General features: G+C 44.4%; 1 protein-coding gene across 1 annotated transcript in view; it reads right to left on the minus strand.

Moving 5' to 3' along the window:
- Positions 1-17,444, minus strand: part of SCIN (scinderin) — a 97,721-nt gene that overhangs the window by 50,596 nt on the left and 29,681 nt on the right. Inside the window, exon 4 of the mRNA XM_026649433.2 lies at positions 8,347-8,496. Coding sequence (XP_026505218.1) covers positions 8,347-8,496 — 150 coding nt within the window. The remainder of the gene's footprint in view (positions 1-8,346; positions 8,497-17,444) is intronic.

Consider the following 17,444-nt stretch of genomic DNA (forward strand, 5'->3'; position numbering starts at 1 on the left):
ACACAAGCCTGTCAGCTGCAAGGGCAGCTGCGGGTTTTTAATTGCAGTGTAGACATACCCTCAAGGTCCCTCTTCCAGCCCTACATTTCTATAATTCTTTGAAATGCATAACATGAATCAAAAGAACATACTCACCAGCTATTCCCCACATGTCCAAAAACATCACAGCTCAAAAGAAACCGTGTGAGATTATTTAAACAGGGTTTGCCTTACAAAAAAACCTGGTGTGAACATGTTAAGAAAGAAACACTGCTGGGCAATGGCTAACGTTTCATTCCTGTTATTTTTCAAATGGGACAGGAAAAGATATTGAAGGTGCAAGAGACCATAAAAGAACATTTGTTGTAACTGCTCTCCTTATTGAGATCTGGATTGTCACTTAAAGGTGACTACGGTACCATTACACTGGTGAGCAACAGATGGGATCAGTATCAGCTTATAGTGTTTACTATATATATTTATACATATTGCTTTTTGACATGTGACTGTTTCTTTTCTAACACTGCCACTCAAGAAGGATGTGTAACTACTTTTCAGCAAATTAACTGACCGGGTAATCAATTTTCCTGACATTTACAGCTGGGTGGAATCTACAGGGAAGTTACTCTGACTTGGAAAAAATGCCAACTGGCAAAATAAAGCTGTTCATTTGAAAGATAAGACTCCCCTTCCAAAGACTGAAGAGTGAGGAAATAATCCATATCTATGGAAATCTGGTTGTCTACATTAGATTCACATTATTGCCAACCCAAAGTTAAAAAATAATGAGTCAAACACACCTCCCCCAAATGATGAGATTATTAAACTAGTCGATTTTGGGTTCTTTTATTTGCCTTTTGGGTTTTGAGCTCATAAGCTTTGTTTTCCCCACAACCATGGGGGCTAGAAAATTACTTCTTTTGTTTGACACTTTTAGGAAAAAAAGTGTCAAATCTCAGGATACTTGTGATAAAAGTTACCATAAGAGGTGGCAACACTGGTTGTTAACTTCTGTGTGAGATCATGGGAATCCAACATTTTGCCAGATCCTTCCCTCATGTTTTTAGAGTCCCTCCAGCAGAATCTCAAGAGAGTATTGCACCCCTGCTTCTGATCACATAAGGCCACTATATTTGCTGTGTAAAATTGTCACTACAGTAGCTCCGTTGACTTCAATGGAGCTTCTCCAATTTGCAACCTCAGAGAGCCTAGTTCGTAACGTTTCCCTTAGTGAAAGTAGAGAAAGCAGAAGCAGAACGAAACTGACAATATTAGAGTTTCTCTCTGCTGCTCCTCCAGTCCCAGCGCTAGTGCTGGGAAGAGAATGCACTGTGTGACAGGTGTAATACAGCCAACAGATTAAATCATCTACTGCAGATAGGGCTGCTACAGATGAAAGAATAGGGTGTCTCTTCCTGTTCTCTGATCACCCCAGCAGCAGCTGATAATCAGATCCAATCACAGAACTAAGTGAATAACTCACAGTGATCAATGTAAAAACAACAAGGAGTACTTGTGGCACCTTAGTCTGTTTACTCCAATGAGAAATTGCAGAACTGGAATTAATTTGCAAACTGGACACCATCCAATTAGGCCTGAATAAAGACTGGGAGTGGATGGGTCACTACAGAAACTAAATTTCTCCATACTAATTTCCCCCTACTGTTACTCACACCTTCTTGTCAACTGTTTGAAAAGGGTCACCCTGGGTACATTGCCCTCATTACCACCACAAAAGGGATTTTTCCTCCCTTGGTATTCTACTGTTGAAAATAGCCCACTTCCACTTTATTTGAATTGACTCGTTATCACTGACCGCCCACTTGGTAAGGCAAGTATCATGGGGTAGCCGTGTTAGTCTGGATCTACAAAAACAACAAGGAGTCTGGTGGCACCTTAAAGATTAACAGATTTATTTGGGCATAAGCTTTCGTGGGTAAAAACCTCACTTTCCCATCTTTTCATGTACTGTGTGTATATACCTGTCGACTGTATTTTCCACTCCATGTCTCTGACAAAAGTGGGTTTTAGCCCACAAAAGCTTATGCCCAAATAAATTTGTTAGTCTCTAAGGTGCCACAAGTACTCCTTATTGTTTTTGCTGATACAGACTAACACGGCTACCACTCTGAAAAGTGATCAATGTAGTTAATTCAGGCCACGTCTACCCTAGAGGGTCTATAGCAGCATAGGTATGGCACCGTAGCTATGCCAACACAACCCCATAGTGTAGACGCTACCTACAATGACGGAAGGGGTTTTTCTGTCAGTGTAGGAACACCACCTGCCCAAGCGACAGTAGCTAGGTTGATGGAAGCATTGTACATTGTCTACACTGGAAGTTATGTAGCATTGCTACAGCACTCAGAGTGTGGATTTTTCACACTCCTGAGTGACACAGTTATGTTGATATAAATGTTAAGTGTACATCAGGCCTTAGCCAACTTTTTCTAATTCAATGTTCAATATTTTTTTTATTCTGTAGATTGATCAGCACAGCACAAATTTAGAATATCCATGCTTAGTTGTGACTCAGCTGAGTCACATGGTACTGTTCTTGTTCTTCAAGTAGAAGCGCAAGCTCTGCCAGCATGAATAGTAAAATTTGCCTCCCCACAAACATTAGTGCTAGTAAACTCGATCACTACGATTTTCAAAGGCTCCTAAGGGATTTAGGAGTGCAAATCTCACTGAAAGCCCCTGGAAAGCTTTTCGGGTTGGGGAGAAGTTTCCCTGACAGACAACTGAAGCTTAGACTGCAGAGATTTCTGCAAACTACAAAAAACTATATTTGTGTATTAAGCCAAACGCAGGGCATGGCTTTCCCCAAGAGGCAAACAACTAATTCCTACAACCCAGGCAGCAATTCTGTTGTAAATTCATCTATATTTGCATTGCAAACATGTACTTATATAGCAGCAGCCTGGCATCTTATCAGCGAGAAAAACTGCCTACCAGAATAGGATCTATTTGTGAGTGTTCACAAGCAACAGGAAGGGTCATGTGCCCGCATCCAAGGGAGAAAAAACCTTCAGGAGTTCCATTCTGGTACAGGATCATGAGAATCTCACTTTTTCCCACCCACTCATTTTATAATTTTTCTTTTAGGGAAGTGGGTGGCACCTTCCTCCGCCCCAGCCTATGACACTTCTCTGGCACCAAAGTGAACAAATACAATGATGTTTCTGATCTACCCAACAGCATTAGGGGAGTGTTATGAGCAGAAGCATAGGGACACTCTTTCATGGGCAGCAAGGGTAAGACACAAAGGATCAAACAAAAAGACAACAACATCAGGGGACAGATGGCCTAGTGCAGCATTTCTCAAATGCAGGCAGTGTGGCTGCATGCAGCCACAAGGGGCTTTTCTTGCGGTCACAGCCTCCTGGGCAGTGATTGGGGGTGGGGGCAAAGCAGTGGTTCCTCCCCTTGGGCTACAAGGATGTGTTGAGCCCTGACCCCCTTTGGAGCCACAAGCGCCAGAGGAGCAGACAGCCAGTGTGATTTCCCCACCTTCCCGGGGGCGGTGGGGCTCAGGCTTCCGGCTTCAGGCCTGGGGTGGCAGGCTCCAGCCACGGGCTCCAACCATGGGGCTTTCGGCTCTGGGTTTTGGCTGTGCAGTGGAAGGCTCCATTTCCCTGGCCTCTGGGTTCACCACCCCCCTCATCACCCCTGGCCCCTGCTGCTGCCCCCAGCCCCTCACCCATCCACCCCATCACCCTTGGCCCCCGCTGTCTCCCTACCCACCTCCCCATCCGGGGCTTAATTTGTCACCCGGCTTGCCAGGGCTGAGTAAGTCTGCTCTGAAAAGTGGTATGTGTATGTTTGTAAATATCACTCATCACTGCCTCAGAGCTAGATAACAAGTCTGCTGCTCTGAAAAGTGATATTAACAAATACACAAATATCACTTTTCACAGGAGCAGACTTACTAGCTAGCAAGTCTAAAAAAAAACCACAACCAAAAAAGCAAAAAACCCAACAACAACAAAAAAGACCAGAACATGCAAAACACCTTATTTGTGTTTCTATTCTGTTTAGGTCCAGTAAAGAATAGAAACAACTGTACATTATTATTACTATTGAGCGTGCAAATAAAAACCCTACATAAATAACTATGATTTGGACATGTATATGTGCATATTTGTTTTTCCTAAATTAATTATTTTAGGGGAAACTGTCATAGTGGCCACTAGCAAGATTTGGTGGCCACATTCAGAGGCCACCAAAAAAATTGTGGTGAGAACCCCTGGCCTAGTGGCTATATGGTAGCACATTTCCCTAAAGCTTGCAATGACTGGGAGTGCTATGGAGGCACTGCAGACGCAGCCCCATATTTCTTTATAGAGACAACACCCCATCCTTGCTGCCTGAAGCACTGCCCACAGAACTTCCCTGGTACTGCTGATCACAGGAGAAGACTTGCCACAGTGGTGAGCAATCAGAGCACTAAACACTGTTCACTTAACTCACCAATAGTTTTCCACATTAATATTTACCTTAGTAAGAAAGGAAAAGCAGAAACTTTCCCTCCATCGTTGCTGGGCAAGTAACGAAAATCATTATTCACTAATACTTTCCAGGACAGGGAAATCAAAGTACAACCTTGGCATTTTCCCTGTCCTTTTAATCACCTGTCTAGGTCACTATAGGTTCCAGGAACTTTACACAAGTTAATAGAACCACACAGCTGAATGAGGGCTTTGTGATGAGATCCAGGTTCCAGCCTGTACACCCACATAACCCCATGGACTTCCTCAAAGATACGAACACCAGATTACGGACTTACCGATCAGCCAGACACCCTGTGAAACCAGAAGTCCTCAATCAGGCAGCAGTGCAGACAAAAAAAAGAAGAAGCAAATACTGTACAGCCTAGTAGCTGGGATATCACAGAATTATGCATTCCTGAGCATCACAGTGGAGCAGGTAGGTGACACTTCATCAGGACCCTCGACGCCTTAATGATGAATGGGTGTAACTTTTCCTTCATAATATATATTATGTATTGAGACCTGAGCTAGTTGAAAAGGGGGGGGGGACGGGGGGGCACGGGGAGGGATTGCTTAGAGGATGGGAACCCTTTTTAAAAAAAATAAACAAATGTACTCAATTTCAACCAGGTCTAGAGTAGATTTTTAAAAGTGGGGGAGGGGGAGATTTGTAATTTTTCCTTCTGAAATGCCACCCTCCTTTCCTCCCCCTGTTTTCTGAATCTTCAATAGCTGAAAAATGTTGACCAACATTGTGATCTGGTTACAGTTCACATACTAACCTCCTAACACACTTGGTATTTATTAATGTTTCTAAACCAATTTTTTTCAGTCATTTTTTTTTTCAAATGGGAAAGGAGCAAAAAGTTGAACATAAAATAATTCTTCAGCAAAATTGAATAGGCACATTTATTTTCTGGTTTGGAGTGTGTTCTCCCCTTTGTTATCTGCATGAAGCAATACTAATGGAGTGTGCTTGAAGACGGTTTCTGTTGCACCACTGTTTTGTCATGCTGATTGTAAGTAATAATTGTTTACGCAATAGAGCAGGACAGGTTCTGTGCCTTTCGCCCGAGGCAAATTAGTCCTACAGACTACTTTACATGATTGATTAGTGCTGTGTTAGCTTAATTGTGTCTTAGCTGTGGTTAATGCTGTGTGTTTGCCTCTGAGTGGAAGTGCTAGAGGTAGGCAGTGTAGGTAGTTTCAGCTGAACTACATATTTTACAAAGTGAAAACCTTAAGGATTTAAGGCCAGGTCTATACTACAGAATCACTCCAGTTTAACAACATCGTTCAGGAGTGTGGATAGTGACGTTACGTAGTTATACCAGCCTAAATGCTGGTGTAGACTAGCACTATGTTGGCAGGAGAGCTTCTCCCACTGACATAGCTATCACCTCTCACAAAGGTGGATTAACTATATTGACGGGAGAGCTCTCTCCCCTCGGCGTAGAGCATCTTCATTAATTTTAAGTGTAGACCTTCCCTAAGTAGCCACTGGTGTCCAAATCCTAAGTGATATCTGACTTTTGATGTAAAAGTAAATTATTTTAGGGTCATGTTTTCAAAGTAGCTGAGGTGTGGCCTCCCTTTCTGAAGGTGCATTGCATGTCTAAAATATTCACATGCAATTTTGCAATTTGAAAATGGACTGAAAGTGCACATCAAGACACTTGCACCTCTCATCACCTGATCTGCACCTAGTTAGAGAGGGGCAAGTGCAGTAGAACCTCAGAGTTACAGACACCTCGGGAATGGAGGCTGTCGTACCTCTGAAATGGTCCGTAACTCTGAACAAGACATTACAGACTTCTGCCATGGTGGAGTTGGGGCTGCAGCTGTAGGGTTGCGGGGGGGCGTGTGTCAGGACTCGGGGGGAGGGGTTTCTGACCCTAGGAGCCACCTGGGTTCCTGGCAGGGGGCTCAGAGCTTCTCCCCCTGGGAGCACCCGGGCTCATGGCTTTAGACCTGGAGGGAGTGCTGGGGATTGGGGCTTTAGCCCTGCGGCTCTGTTCCAGCTTCAGCCCCATGAGGGGAGCCGGTGATTGGGGCTTCAGCCCTGCAGCTCTGCTCGGGGTTTCTGCTGGGGGGGAGAGGGGTGTGCCGGGACTCTAACTACGGGGGGAATGCTGGGGCTGAAACCGGCGCTCCCCTCGTAGCTAAAGCCCCGAGCCCCGGCACCCCCCACGGGGCTGAAACTGGGAGCGGAGTCCTGGGGCTCAAGCCCCGATCTATGGTGTGTCTCCCCCCCCCCCCCACGCTGAAGCTGGGAATGGAGCCATGGGGTTGAAGCCCCGAGCCCCAGTGCTCCCCCGGTCTAAAGCCCTGAGCCCTGGTGCTCCTGCAGGGCAGAAGCCCCAAGTGCCCCCTCCACCCGAGCCCTGACCCCACAGACACACCCTGTGGCTGCAGCCCCAACCCCCCAGGACTCTGCTGGAGCATGGAGATAGCCTATAATGGCAGGCACTTTTGGTGGTTAAATGAGATTGATCAAACCTCCGAGCAACTAACCCCCAGTGTAGAGAGTGCTAGATCAAATTCTTCCATCGATCAAGCTACCACCTCTTGGGGAGGTGGATTACCTACACCAATTAGAGAACCCTCCCATTGGCAGAGGTTGTGCTGCTGTAGTGTTTCAAGTGTAGACAAGCCCTGAGGCCTGGCCTACACTTAAAATTTAGGTCAACATAGGGACATCGCTCAGTGGTATGTAAAATCCAAACCCCAGAGTAATTTAGCTACGCCGACATAACTCCCAGTGTAGACGCAGAAGAATGCTTCCATCAACCAAGCTAGTGTCATTCAGGGAGGTGATGTTATTACACCAACAGAACAACCTCTTCCATTGGTATAGGCTGTGTCTACACTATGGGTCATGCTAGAATAGCTACAGCGCTGTAGCTATGCCAGTACAGTTCCCAGAGTGTAGACATGACCTGACTCAGCTGATAATCTTTTTACATATAACTGTATTCAAAGTCTGTGTTATTATTTTAAACATTTCTGTGTATGAAAAATAACTTTGCCATATATAATAAAACGGGACTTACTCAAGTCCCATGGGCTAGCTCCATAGTACAAAGGTGTTTCAAGTAGCTGTGATGTTCCAAAGCAATGCACAAGGACTTTTGTCCTCCCTCCCAAGTCCTTCAATTTATTTGTTACGCTCCCTTTACCAGTTCTTTCACAAGCTTTTCAAGGCACACCCACTACTCATCTCTCCCCTCCATAAACCTCCCCACAACTCTATATAGCTCTGATCCTGCACCATTGAGGGAGCTTTGCCTTTGACTTATTCATAGATTCTAGGACTGGAAGGGACCTCAAGAGGTCATCGAGTCCAGTCCCCTGCCCGCATGGCAGGACCAAATACTGTCTAGACCATCCCTGATAGACATTTATCTTCAAGACTTCAAAGAGCATAGGACCAAGCCCTATATGAGTATTGTTTATTTAGGAGAGGAAAGGAATAACTTTGCTAGGGAAACTGCTGGATGAATTTATGCCTGTATAATGTAATTACTCAACTGGGATTTGTTCAAGACACAAGGGCTAACATTTTTACTTTTCCAAAAAGGGGGCCATGAAAGACAGCACTTAAAGGAAGTAAATCATCTCATAGCACTATGCTGGGGCACTACCTGACTAAGGGGGAAGAGCACCTAGCAGCTGTTGTGTATACAGCACTCTTACGACAGAGCAATGAAGTTGCTGGGTGTCCGGTGAGGAGCCCCTCTATGTAAAGTCTGGGTCCAGTCCTGCTTAGATTATGAGATCTGATGACATATCCTGAGGTGTAGTAGTATGGCGGCAGGACATGCCCAGAAGTCTGGATAACAGTGTATTTGAACCAGCAATACATTTACAATACCTTTGTAAGTTGTCTTGGCTCACTTCCTTCTTCTACAACAATTAGCTGAGATCTTCCATTCCTCTCATTGTCCCGAATGCCAACAGCAACTTGAGTAGCCTTCAGACGCTCAAATTTATTGCATGTTGAGCCACACCACTGGTAAATTTCCTAGAATAAATAAGAACAGATACTTCAGCCATCAGAATCAACATAGGGCAGAATTATGAAATACTTTAGAGCTGTTACTAAAACACAAAGGGCCAGACTGTCAGGTTGTGTAAATCAGCACAGCACCATTGAATTTAATGGAGTTATCCCAAATTATACCAGCTGAGGATCTGGATCAAAGACTGTTTCCATGTCATATAGACTAGTGCTATAACTGAAGTATTCATGTAGCCTCACTCACCATTGTTTCTATGCGCTAGGGCTTGGGTTTGGTTCAGAAGTGCAAAATCTGGCTGTTTATCTGAAGCTTATCTAAACAAGCTGAATCTCTTGAGTTTCTTCATGAGAAATTTCTTCCCCAACCTCAGAAATGAAATTTCTGGTACTACTTCTTCCAATGAGGAACACTCAGAGTTCAGCCCCTCATACGGGACTGTCAAGGCTGAATCCCCACTCTGGCACTTTGAGTGCAGAAGGGGGGGCAGCCCACAAGGTTTCTAAAAATTAATACTGGCCACTCCAGGCTTATATTAAATTCCCAAGGTTACAGCTTTTCTCTGATCTTGGATTGGTAGATTCTGCCACCACCCAAGTGCAGGACCCCTTTGAAAGCCTAGGAGGGTATACTTGGGAATTCCTTTCTATGGGGTCCCTCAAGCCCTTTCACACCCCCCCTCAAGGAAGAGCTGAGAAAGAGAAAGAAAAAGAAAAAGAAAAAAAGAAGGAAATCAGCTGTTGTCACCAGCTAATTAAACAACATGTGCACAAACCTCTTAACACACAAAAATCCAATCCTGTTCTTTAAAAAGGTAAATTTTATTAATTAAAAAAAAGAAAGAAAATACATCTGGGAACTGAGGCTATTGCTAGATTGTAAAAGAGCAACTACAAGGATTAAGCACCAAGAATAGCTTTCTTGAGGTTCAGCTTAAAGGTTACAAGCAAAACAAAAGCACCTGGGGTCAGCACAAAGGAATCCACAAGCCATAACGAATAAAAGGAATAAACCTAATCGTGTCTTCCTAGACATTTCCTGATCTACTTAAATATCTGGGGTTTTAAATTAGTAATTTCTAGGTATGATACTGATGATTTTTTTAATACCTGGCCCAAGCTTCTTACAGCATAGCTGCTGCTCTGTCCGCCTCTCCCCGGGAGAACAACAGACAGACAAAAGGGGAGTCTTTTTTCAATTTTAAAAAGTTCTAGCCTTTCCATTGGCTCTTTTGGCCAGGTGCCCACTCACTTCCTTTTACTTATGCATAGCAGTGAGACTTTTTAACCCTTTACAGGTAGAGCAATTAGAGAACAGCTACTAAGAGGGATATTATAGCCACTGGCTGGCTGGGTGTCCATAAAAGGGAGCCCCCACAACCCTCCCCTTTCATTTATCACAGGGACTTTGACAGTTCCAGTTCTGATTTCAGCCAGAAACCAGAGCCAAAGAAACCTCACCCAAACATTTCAGAATTTTGAGTCTGGTTCTCAAAAATGGACGAAAGTCCTTCAATTTGGTCTGTTAATTCCCGTTTTGGGGACCCTTCATTTTAGATTGCTATTCTCGTGTAGGCCCACTCCTGCTTTGACCCATCACTAAAGTTGGGGTCACTCAAAGGCACTTCCAAGAGAGCAAATGCATATTCGCCTTCAATAAAGCTTTTCTGAATTGGGGAGTTTCCTCACCAGTGTTCTGATCCAAAACCACGTGAAGTCAATGCAAAGACTCTCATTGAGTCTAGGTCAGGCCCTAGGCAGGCCCTTCCAGGATCTAGTAATCACTATGGGGATCCCTCAATTGACAGCCTCACAATGATTAACGTTTGTTTAGAGCATCTGAAATGTTTCACAAGTCAGATTCTCTATCCTAGATGCAGACTATGTGTAGAGGTTAAGAAAACAGATTTAGGTCTTTGCAGTACTTGCTGAAAACATAGGCAGAATAGAAGAGGGTGAAGAAATTCTGGAGGTTGAATTGGAAGGCGCTAGTCAAAAGGGAATTAATCAGTTAGTATTTCTAGTTTGTTTTTTCTCCATTTCTTTTTAGACAGTGTTAATTTGAAAAAAAAAAAATCTTCAATAATTCTGCAGGGACTCCGATACAGTAGCAATGGCAAAAGCTACACAATAGACACATCACATTTTTAAGAACAAGGATCATCACTAAATAATTAATATTTTCATCTTTCAAAAAGGAAGTTAAACAATTGACCGAGCAGGCTGGTGTCTCTGGATATGGTACAAATAGTAAGAGAGGCACTGTTTGTCGGTACTTTCATGGGTAAATAACTGGTTTGTAAAGTTTAGGTCAATATAATAAAAATAATGTGGCCCAATTTTTTTAATCACAATTTTAAACTCTTCCTTGCAAATTGCCTCTATAACTCCCATGGAAGAGTTGTAGTCACAGAAGTATCAGTTTCAGACAAGTGGGTTATGAAATATTTCTTCTTCATGCAAGTACCTACTTGTAAATGCTAACTTGCTATGTGTAGAACAGGCAGTAGATAACCTACTCAAAGCTTATTTCAAATGTCTGTCTTTAACTGATTAAAGGAGACTAAAATATATGTGATCTCACAGCCTAGGCCCTACTCCCTTCCCCACCAAGTGGTTACCCATGTTTGGAATCTGCCATCAACAGCTGTTGTAGGCTTTCATTAAGAGTAGAGGTAAGCTACAACCAGAAGCTCAAATCTGGATCTCTTCAAATTTCAAGGGGCTCATTTCTGAATCTCCATATCTTTGAACCTGTCTTTATAATTTTGATCCTAGGTCTGAGTCAAAAGCAGATGGGCCTGTTTTCCTCATTCTGGTTTGGATGTGTACTTTGTGAGCTATCCACAATCTGGGGCCAAAATCTTGGCTTCAAATTTGGCTACATCTAATCTGATTCAAATAGTGCCTTCTTGACCCATCTTTAAAACAAGATTTTGTTATGAAGTATTCTAAATCTGTATCAAGAGAAGTCAGATAAAGTTATTGTTTAGAACTGTGCTACACTGAGGCTACGTCTTCACTATGGGGGGGGTGTCGATTTAAGATACGCAAATTCAGCTACGCGAATAGCGTAGCTGAATTCGACGTATCGGAGCCGACTTACCCCGCTGTGAGGACGGCGGCAAATCGACCTCTGCGGCTCCCCCGTCGACGGCGCTTACTCCTACCTCCGCTGGTGGAGTACAAGCGTCGATTCGGGGATCGATTGTCGCGTCCCGTCGAGACGTGATAATTCGATCCCCGAGAGATCGATTTCTACCCGCCGATTCAGGTGGGTAGTGTAGACGTAGCCTGAGTATAGGTAGGCTCAGAAGGATTATATTTTTATTGGTAAATTTCAGTAAACGTCAATTTCACTGTACACAAAGAAACAGATGAAAAAAAATGATTGATAGGAGGCAAAGAAACAAAAATGCTGGTTGAGATCTTATTAAAGTTTGATTTAAGGATATTTACTTCTTATATTTTGACAAACGTTTACAATTTGTGTTTTAGCAGTTACAAAGCTTTAACTTTTTGAAATCAATGTCTACTGTCATTAAATAATTAACTGACCCATTCTGTTGCCTGCCTCCCATATTTTCTTGCAACTGTGCACATTTTAAAAAAAATGATAAAGAAAAAATGCTTTAAAACAAACATTTATATCATCCATCAAAATTATTCAAAGAAATTGAATTCTGCCAAACCTAAGTATAGAGTAAAAACCATTGCAAATCCAGTCTCATTTACCATATTTTTTATTCAAAAACAACTAAGGGTGAGGTTAGGAAATCAGGGATGTCTTAGAAAGACCATGTAGCATCCACTTAATTAACCCCACTCAACAAATGTAGGCAAAACATTTACCAAAGCCAAAAATATTAGAAGGCTGTACACCTCTATCCCGATATAACGTGACCCAATATAACACGAATTCAGATATAACACGATAAAGCAGTGCTCCGGGAGGGCGGGGCTGCGCACTCTGGCGGATCAAAGCAAGTTCAATATAACACGGTTTCACCTATAACACGGTAAGATTTTTTGGCTCCCGAGGGCAATGTTATATCGGGGTAGAGGTGTATTAAAAACATAAATACTGAACAAATAAGGTGTACCTAATGAACGACAGAGAAAAGACACTGGGACTTAGTAAAGCATAAGGTAATAAACCAATACTGAGAAACAAATATTTTTCCTTTGTAATCATACTGCATAAAATTAATGCTTGTTGTAAACAAATATGACAACCCATATGAAGATAGCGGGAGATCTCAAATGGAGTGTTTACTGTTGTTTTATTGCTCATTCATTGAATGGAGGAGAGAGAGAGGAGCTATAAACAAGAAATCTCTTCTCAGAAATCCTTCGCACACCTATAACTCCATTCACCTTTTTATTTTCTTCCTAAAATTTCATTTATTTTAGGTCCTGTCTACACAGAGCTATTCCAGTTTAACTGTTCCATTTGGGCACTCTATTCCAGAATAAAATTGATTTTATTCCAGAATAATTACTTGGCTTTGTGAATTGAGTAATTACTGTGGAATAAAGACACTTTTTTCTGAAATAGCTACTGTGGAATAGTTTTTTTTGCAATAGCTATGCCAATCAATTTGATCAGTTTGTAAACAAGGCCTCAGTGATGGACAGATCTCAAAAGACTTAGAATTTGGTTCTGAGAAGCACCCAGAAGTTCACTTCTTTATCCAAATTTCTTAGATCTGCAGAACCCAACTGGAAATCTTGTAAGAAGTCTCACCTGCAAGATTTTTGGTACTACTATGAATTAGGCTGCAAACTCTGGGGGAAAAAAATAGTCTCATAATTTCAATACTGCTGGTTTTCTCACAAGAAGCAGAACCATGGAGGTCCAGGTAATAAAAAGAGAGAAGTACCAGACTTTTTGAAACTTCAGTAAAGGTTTGCTTTAAGTTTAAGTGAAAGATAAAGGAACTATAATTTTATCCAAATTGTTTTCCCCTGATCTGTTTCTCATGTATTTTTGAATTTTTTCCTAAATTCTCAAAGACTTTCTAGGTGCATATATACCTATTGTTCATATTATATTTCTGCAGAAGTGAAACACTCAAACACGTATTTCAGGTTTACTTTTCATTCTCATCTTCCTTTTCTTTTTGTTGCTCCCAATTTAGCTGATTTCAAACATCAGCGACACATGCTGGGACCACTGAAGATGTATCAGCAATAAATAAGAGTTTGTTATTTCTCACGAGATATAGAAGCAATACGGAGGAGAAATAAAATATGTTTCTACAAAATTAACTGGAGAGATTAAGGAAGTCTTGCCTTATCACTGTGTGCTTTGCAAGTTGAAAGAATCTCTCTCTCCAGCACGTTCATTATGGTTAAAGTTCACCAGGTTTCTACTACACTACATACGAGTAATATTCTTTGCACCTTGACTCTCTCTTCTTTAAATAAACAAATACCTAGCTGTGTGAAGTCCAGTCTTGGAGAATGACTGCAGCTCTATAAATATATACTACAATATTAACAATACTGACACTGAGCTGTCATTTGCATTTAAAAAAATAAGGCCAAGATTATCAAAAGTGACTAATGATTTGGGGTGCCATCTTAATGCATCTTAAGGGGACCTGGTTTTCAGCACATTCTGAAAACCAAGCCCCTTTAAGGCTGAAGTGAGACACCCAAAAACCGAGGTACCTTAAATCACTTTTGACAAAATCTTGGTCCCAGTTTCTTCCAGTGGAATTAACATGGCTGACTGTATTTTGTTTTTTATTTGTATGGAATTAAACCTGATATGTACGTGGTGAGCCCAGGGAAGGTATTTTTTTTTCTAAAAGTGGGACACAATGGTCTGATCACCCCATATGTTAAATCTGTGGGATGGGCTTCTGTGGGAGGAAATCTCCACAAAGAGATCTCCTTTAGATCCTCTCATATCATCCCATTAGGCAGACATGATATTTGCAAACCTCCACCCAGCCCAGCCCAGGGCAGATCCTGGGAAAACACTTACGTATGTTATGTATACACTGTAATTAAACACTCACAGCTGGCCTGTGTCAGCTGACTCTGGCTCACAGGGCTCGGGCTGTAGGGATGTAAAACTGCAGGTGCAGACGTCTAGTCTGAGGTTGCAGCCCAGGCTCTGGAACAGTCCCCCCACATAGGGTCCCAGAGCTTGAGCTCCAGCCCTGGCCTGAACATCTACACTGCAATTTTACAGCAACGCACGCTCGACTCAGCTGACACAGGCCAGCCACGGGTGTTTAACTGCAAGGTAGACATATCCTAGAAAGCCAGCTCCATCAGCACAGATATCCTTTTCATCTGCACCCACCTACATGAATGGATGGAAAATTTGATGGGACGAGCAGCGATTAGGACTGCCCCAATAGAAAGGGGGAGGAAAGCACTCACTGGGCAATGCAGGGGATGCACTCTGGAGGTTCTAGCCACCCATTAACCAGCTGGGGAAGGAGGGAAGCAGCTTGGTGTCCCCCCCCCCTCCATTAATTTAAAGCCTAGCCCGGGACATTGAGGGGATGGGTGGGAAGGAGGCTTTTTGCTCTATTTCAGCAGCAGCAAGATTACTTTTTGGGTTCCCCAGATCCAGGATTCCTAATTTTTTTTCCCCCAGGATTTTTTTAAGTTCCCAGTTCCAGAATGCCAGGAGAAGGAAAATCGAGGCAGCTTCTGCACCCAGTAGAGGCAGCATGTGAAGAGAAAAGTAGAAGCTCTGGGATCCCCCTTCCTGCTTGTGGGGCTGCACCCTGTCAGAGAGGTCTTTGTCCTGCCACAGGGGTTGTACTCCTGGTCCCCAAGCTGGCAGCACAGCCCATTGAGGAGAAGAAGCCATGCTGGGGGGAGGGGGTTGATGTGGCTGGCTCCAGGCCTCCAGGGCCTTCAGCTGAGCCTGGGCACGCTACTGCTGCCCCCGTCCATCTGCTCACAAGAGAGAGGGATGAGGGCCATGCTGCTACTGAGGGTGCCCGCTCCAGGAGCTGCTCGACTGGGACTCGGCCTGCGGCTGGGTCCCCTCCCCGCCACCTCAGCTCATGGGGTGAGGGGCTATGTCAGGGCCCCCGTGATGAGGAAGCTAGTGCAGGAATGGCCTTGGGCCATTCCCCCACTCGCGCAGTGGGACCCAGCCTGTAGCTTCAGGGCGTCCTGGGATATGGGGCAGGCAGCAGCAGTGGCTGCCTCTCTGGCAGTGGCCCCTTCCTGTGCTGCCACAGCAGGAGTCTGTTGTGCTTCGGGAAAAAAGACCACAGAAGGGGACAGGGCTTCTAGAGGGGGTCTCCCTTCTCATGGCCTGGAAGGGGCCAGTCCAGCGCTCCCGGATGCATTAAGGGGTGGTTGCCCCTGGGGTGGGGGTGAGGGTTTCTTTACGTAGTTTTGCCAGGGCATCGTGGGCCGACGCTCGCTGCCCGGTGGGGAAGAGAGATTCTCGGTTTCCACAAGACTTTAGAGCAGAGAGGCCTACTGGCATGGCCCCAATGCTGAGAAAGCGTTACCGGAGGTCGGGAGCTAGAGGATGAACACCTCATGACCACTGCTGGAAACGTTCATCTTACAGTAGGTAGTGAATTAGGTGATGGGCACCTCCCCTCCAGGTGTGAGCCCAAATCCCTTTCACAGGGGTCTGAGTCTGGGGGAAGCGAGGGTCTCAACCTGACTGAGGTTGATTTGGAGGATGAAGAGGGTGAGTGTCTCTGGGTTGTGCCTCTCTCCTTTAGCCAGCAGGGAGGCCAGCTGAAGCCCCTGGGTTCCAAGAATGGGGGTCAATGGCCCCCAGTAGGGGAAGGCACTGGCTGTGGTGTGCTGTGCACCGTGCCAGAGGTAGCCACCCAGCTCCCACCTACCTCGGCTATGCCACCTAATGCACAGGCTTTGAGATGATTTGGCAAGATTGTTGGCCTTGGTTGCCCAGATGGAGGGGCAACACTGTCACAGGTTTGGGGTGGGGTCAGTGTTCCACAGTAGGCCACTGAGCTACCAGGGCAGGAGACCCCCACCCCTTAATCTCCCAGAACAGCACACCCCTTGGGGCTTCAAGTACTGTAACAGTTTCTAACAAGGTACAAGTGGGTGACGCAGGTGCCAAAGCTCAGGGATATGCTGAACCTGACTGGCCTGTTAGGACTCATTTATCTAAAGGGGCAAAGGAAAAATATGGAAAGAGCAGTTTGTGGAGTTGTTCCTCCTACTTTTTCCCATGAGGATCTGGCTGAGGACACGGGGAAAAAGGGAAAAAAAGGATGAAGACAAGCCCCAGGTAGCCCAGACCCTTAAGAATCGGACTGTCATTTCACATACATGAGAGTATAAGTTGTGAGAGAAACCCTGGGAGGAGTGTTTATGAGAACATAATCGCAAGGGTTCACACTGCATAGGGGTGCATGGCATGGGTAAGGTACAAAAAGGAGTTTAGACAGAGAGTGGCAGAATTCAGAATTGTCATGGGGAAAAAAGAACTAAGATCTCTGGCTTGGCCATCCTGCCCAGCTGTTTTTCCAGACTGTGGACTGCCAGTGCCAAAGCCACAGGTCCCAATTGCGGATATCAGTGTTAGGGACCAAGATAGAGGTGGTCTGGCCTAATAGTCAGAGCTGGTATCCACGTAGGGGAACAAAGCCAAAGGTCAGCAGCAGAGTCAACTGCCAATTACCAGATCCAGGAGTCAAGCCTGAATCAGAACTAGGAATCTAAGCTGAGAGCTGGAGCCAGGGTCAGATACCACATCCTCAGCTGCTATAAATCAATATAACTCAGTTGACATCAGTGGAACCTGTCATTTACATCAGGTGAGGATATGGTCCACTGTTTCTACTAGCTTAGGGTTACCATATTCAAACATTTAAAAAAAAGAGGACACTCCACAGGGCCCCGGTCCCGCCCCCCGGCCCCGCCCCAACCCCACCCCTTCTCCGCCCCCATTCCAACCCCTTCCCCAAAGTCCCTGCCCCAACTCT

Source organism: Terrapene carolina, unplaced genomic scaffold (assembly GCF_002925995.2).
Source record: "Terrapene carolina triunguis isolate 2854851 unplaced genomic scaffold, T_m_triunguis-2.0 Scaffold84, whole genome shotgun sequence".
Taxonomy (NCBI): domain Eukaryota; kingdom Metazoa; phylum Chordata; order Testudines; family Emydidae; genus Terrapene; species Terrapene triunguis.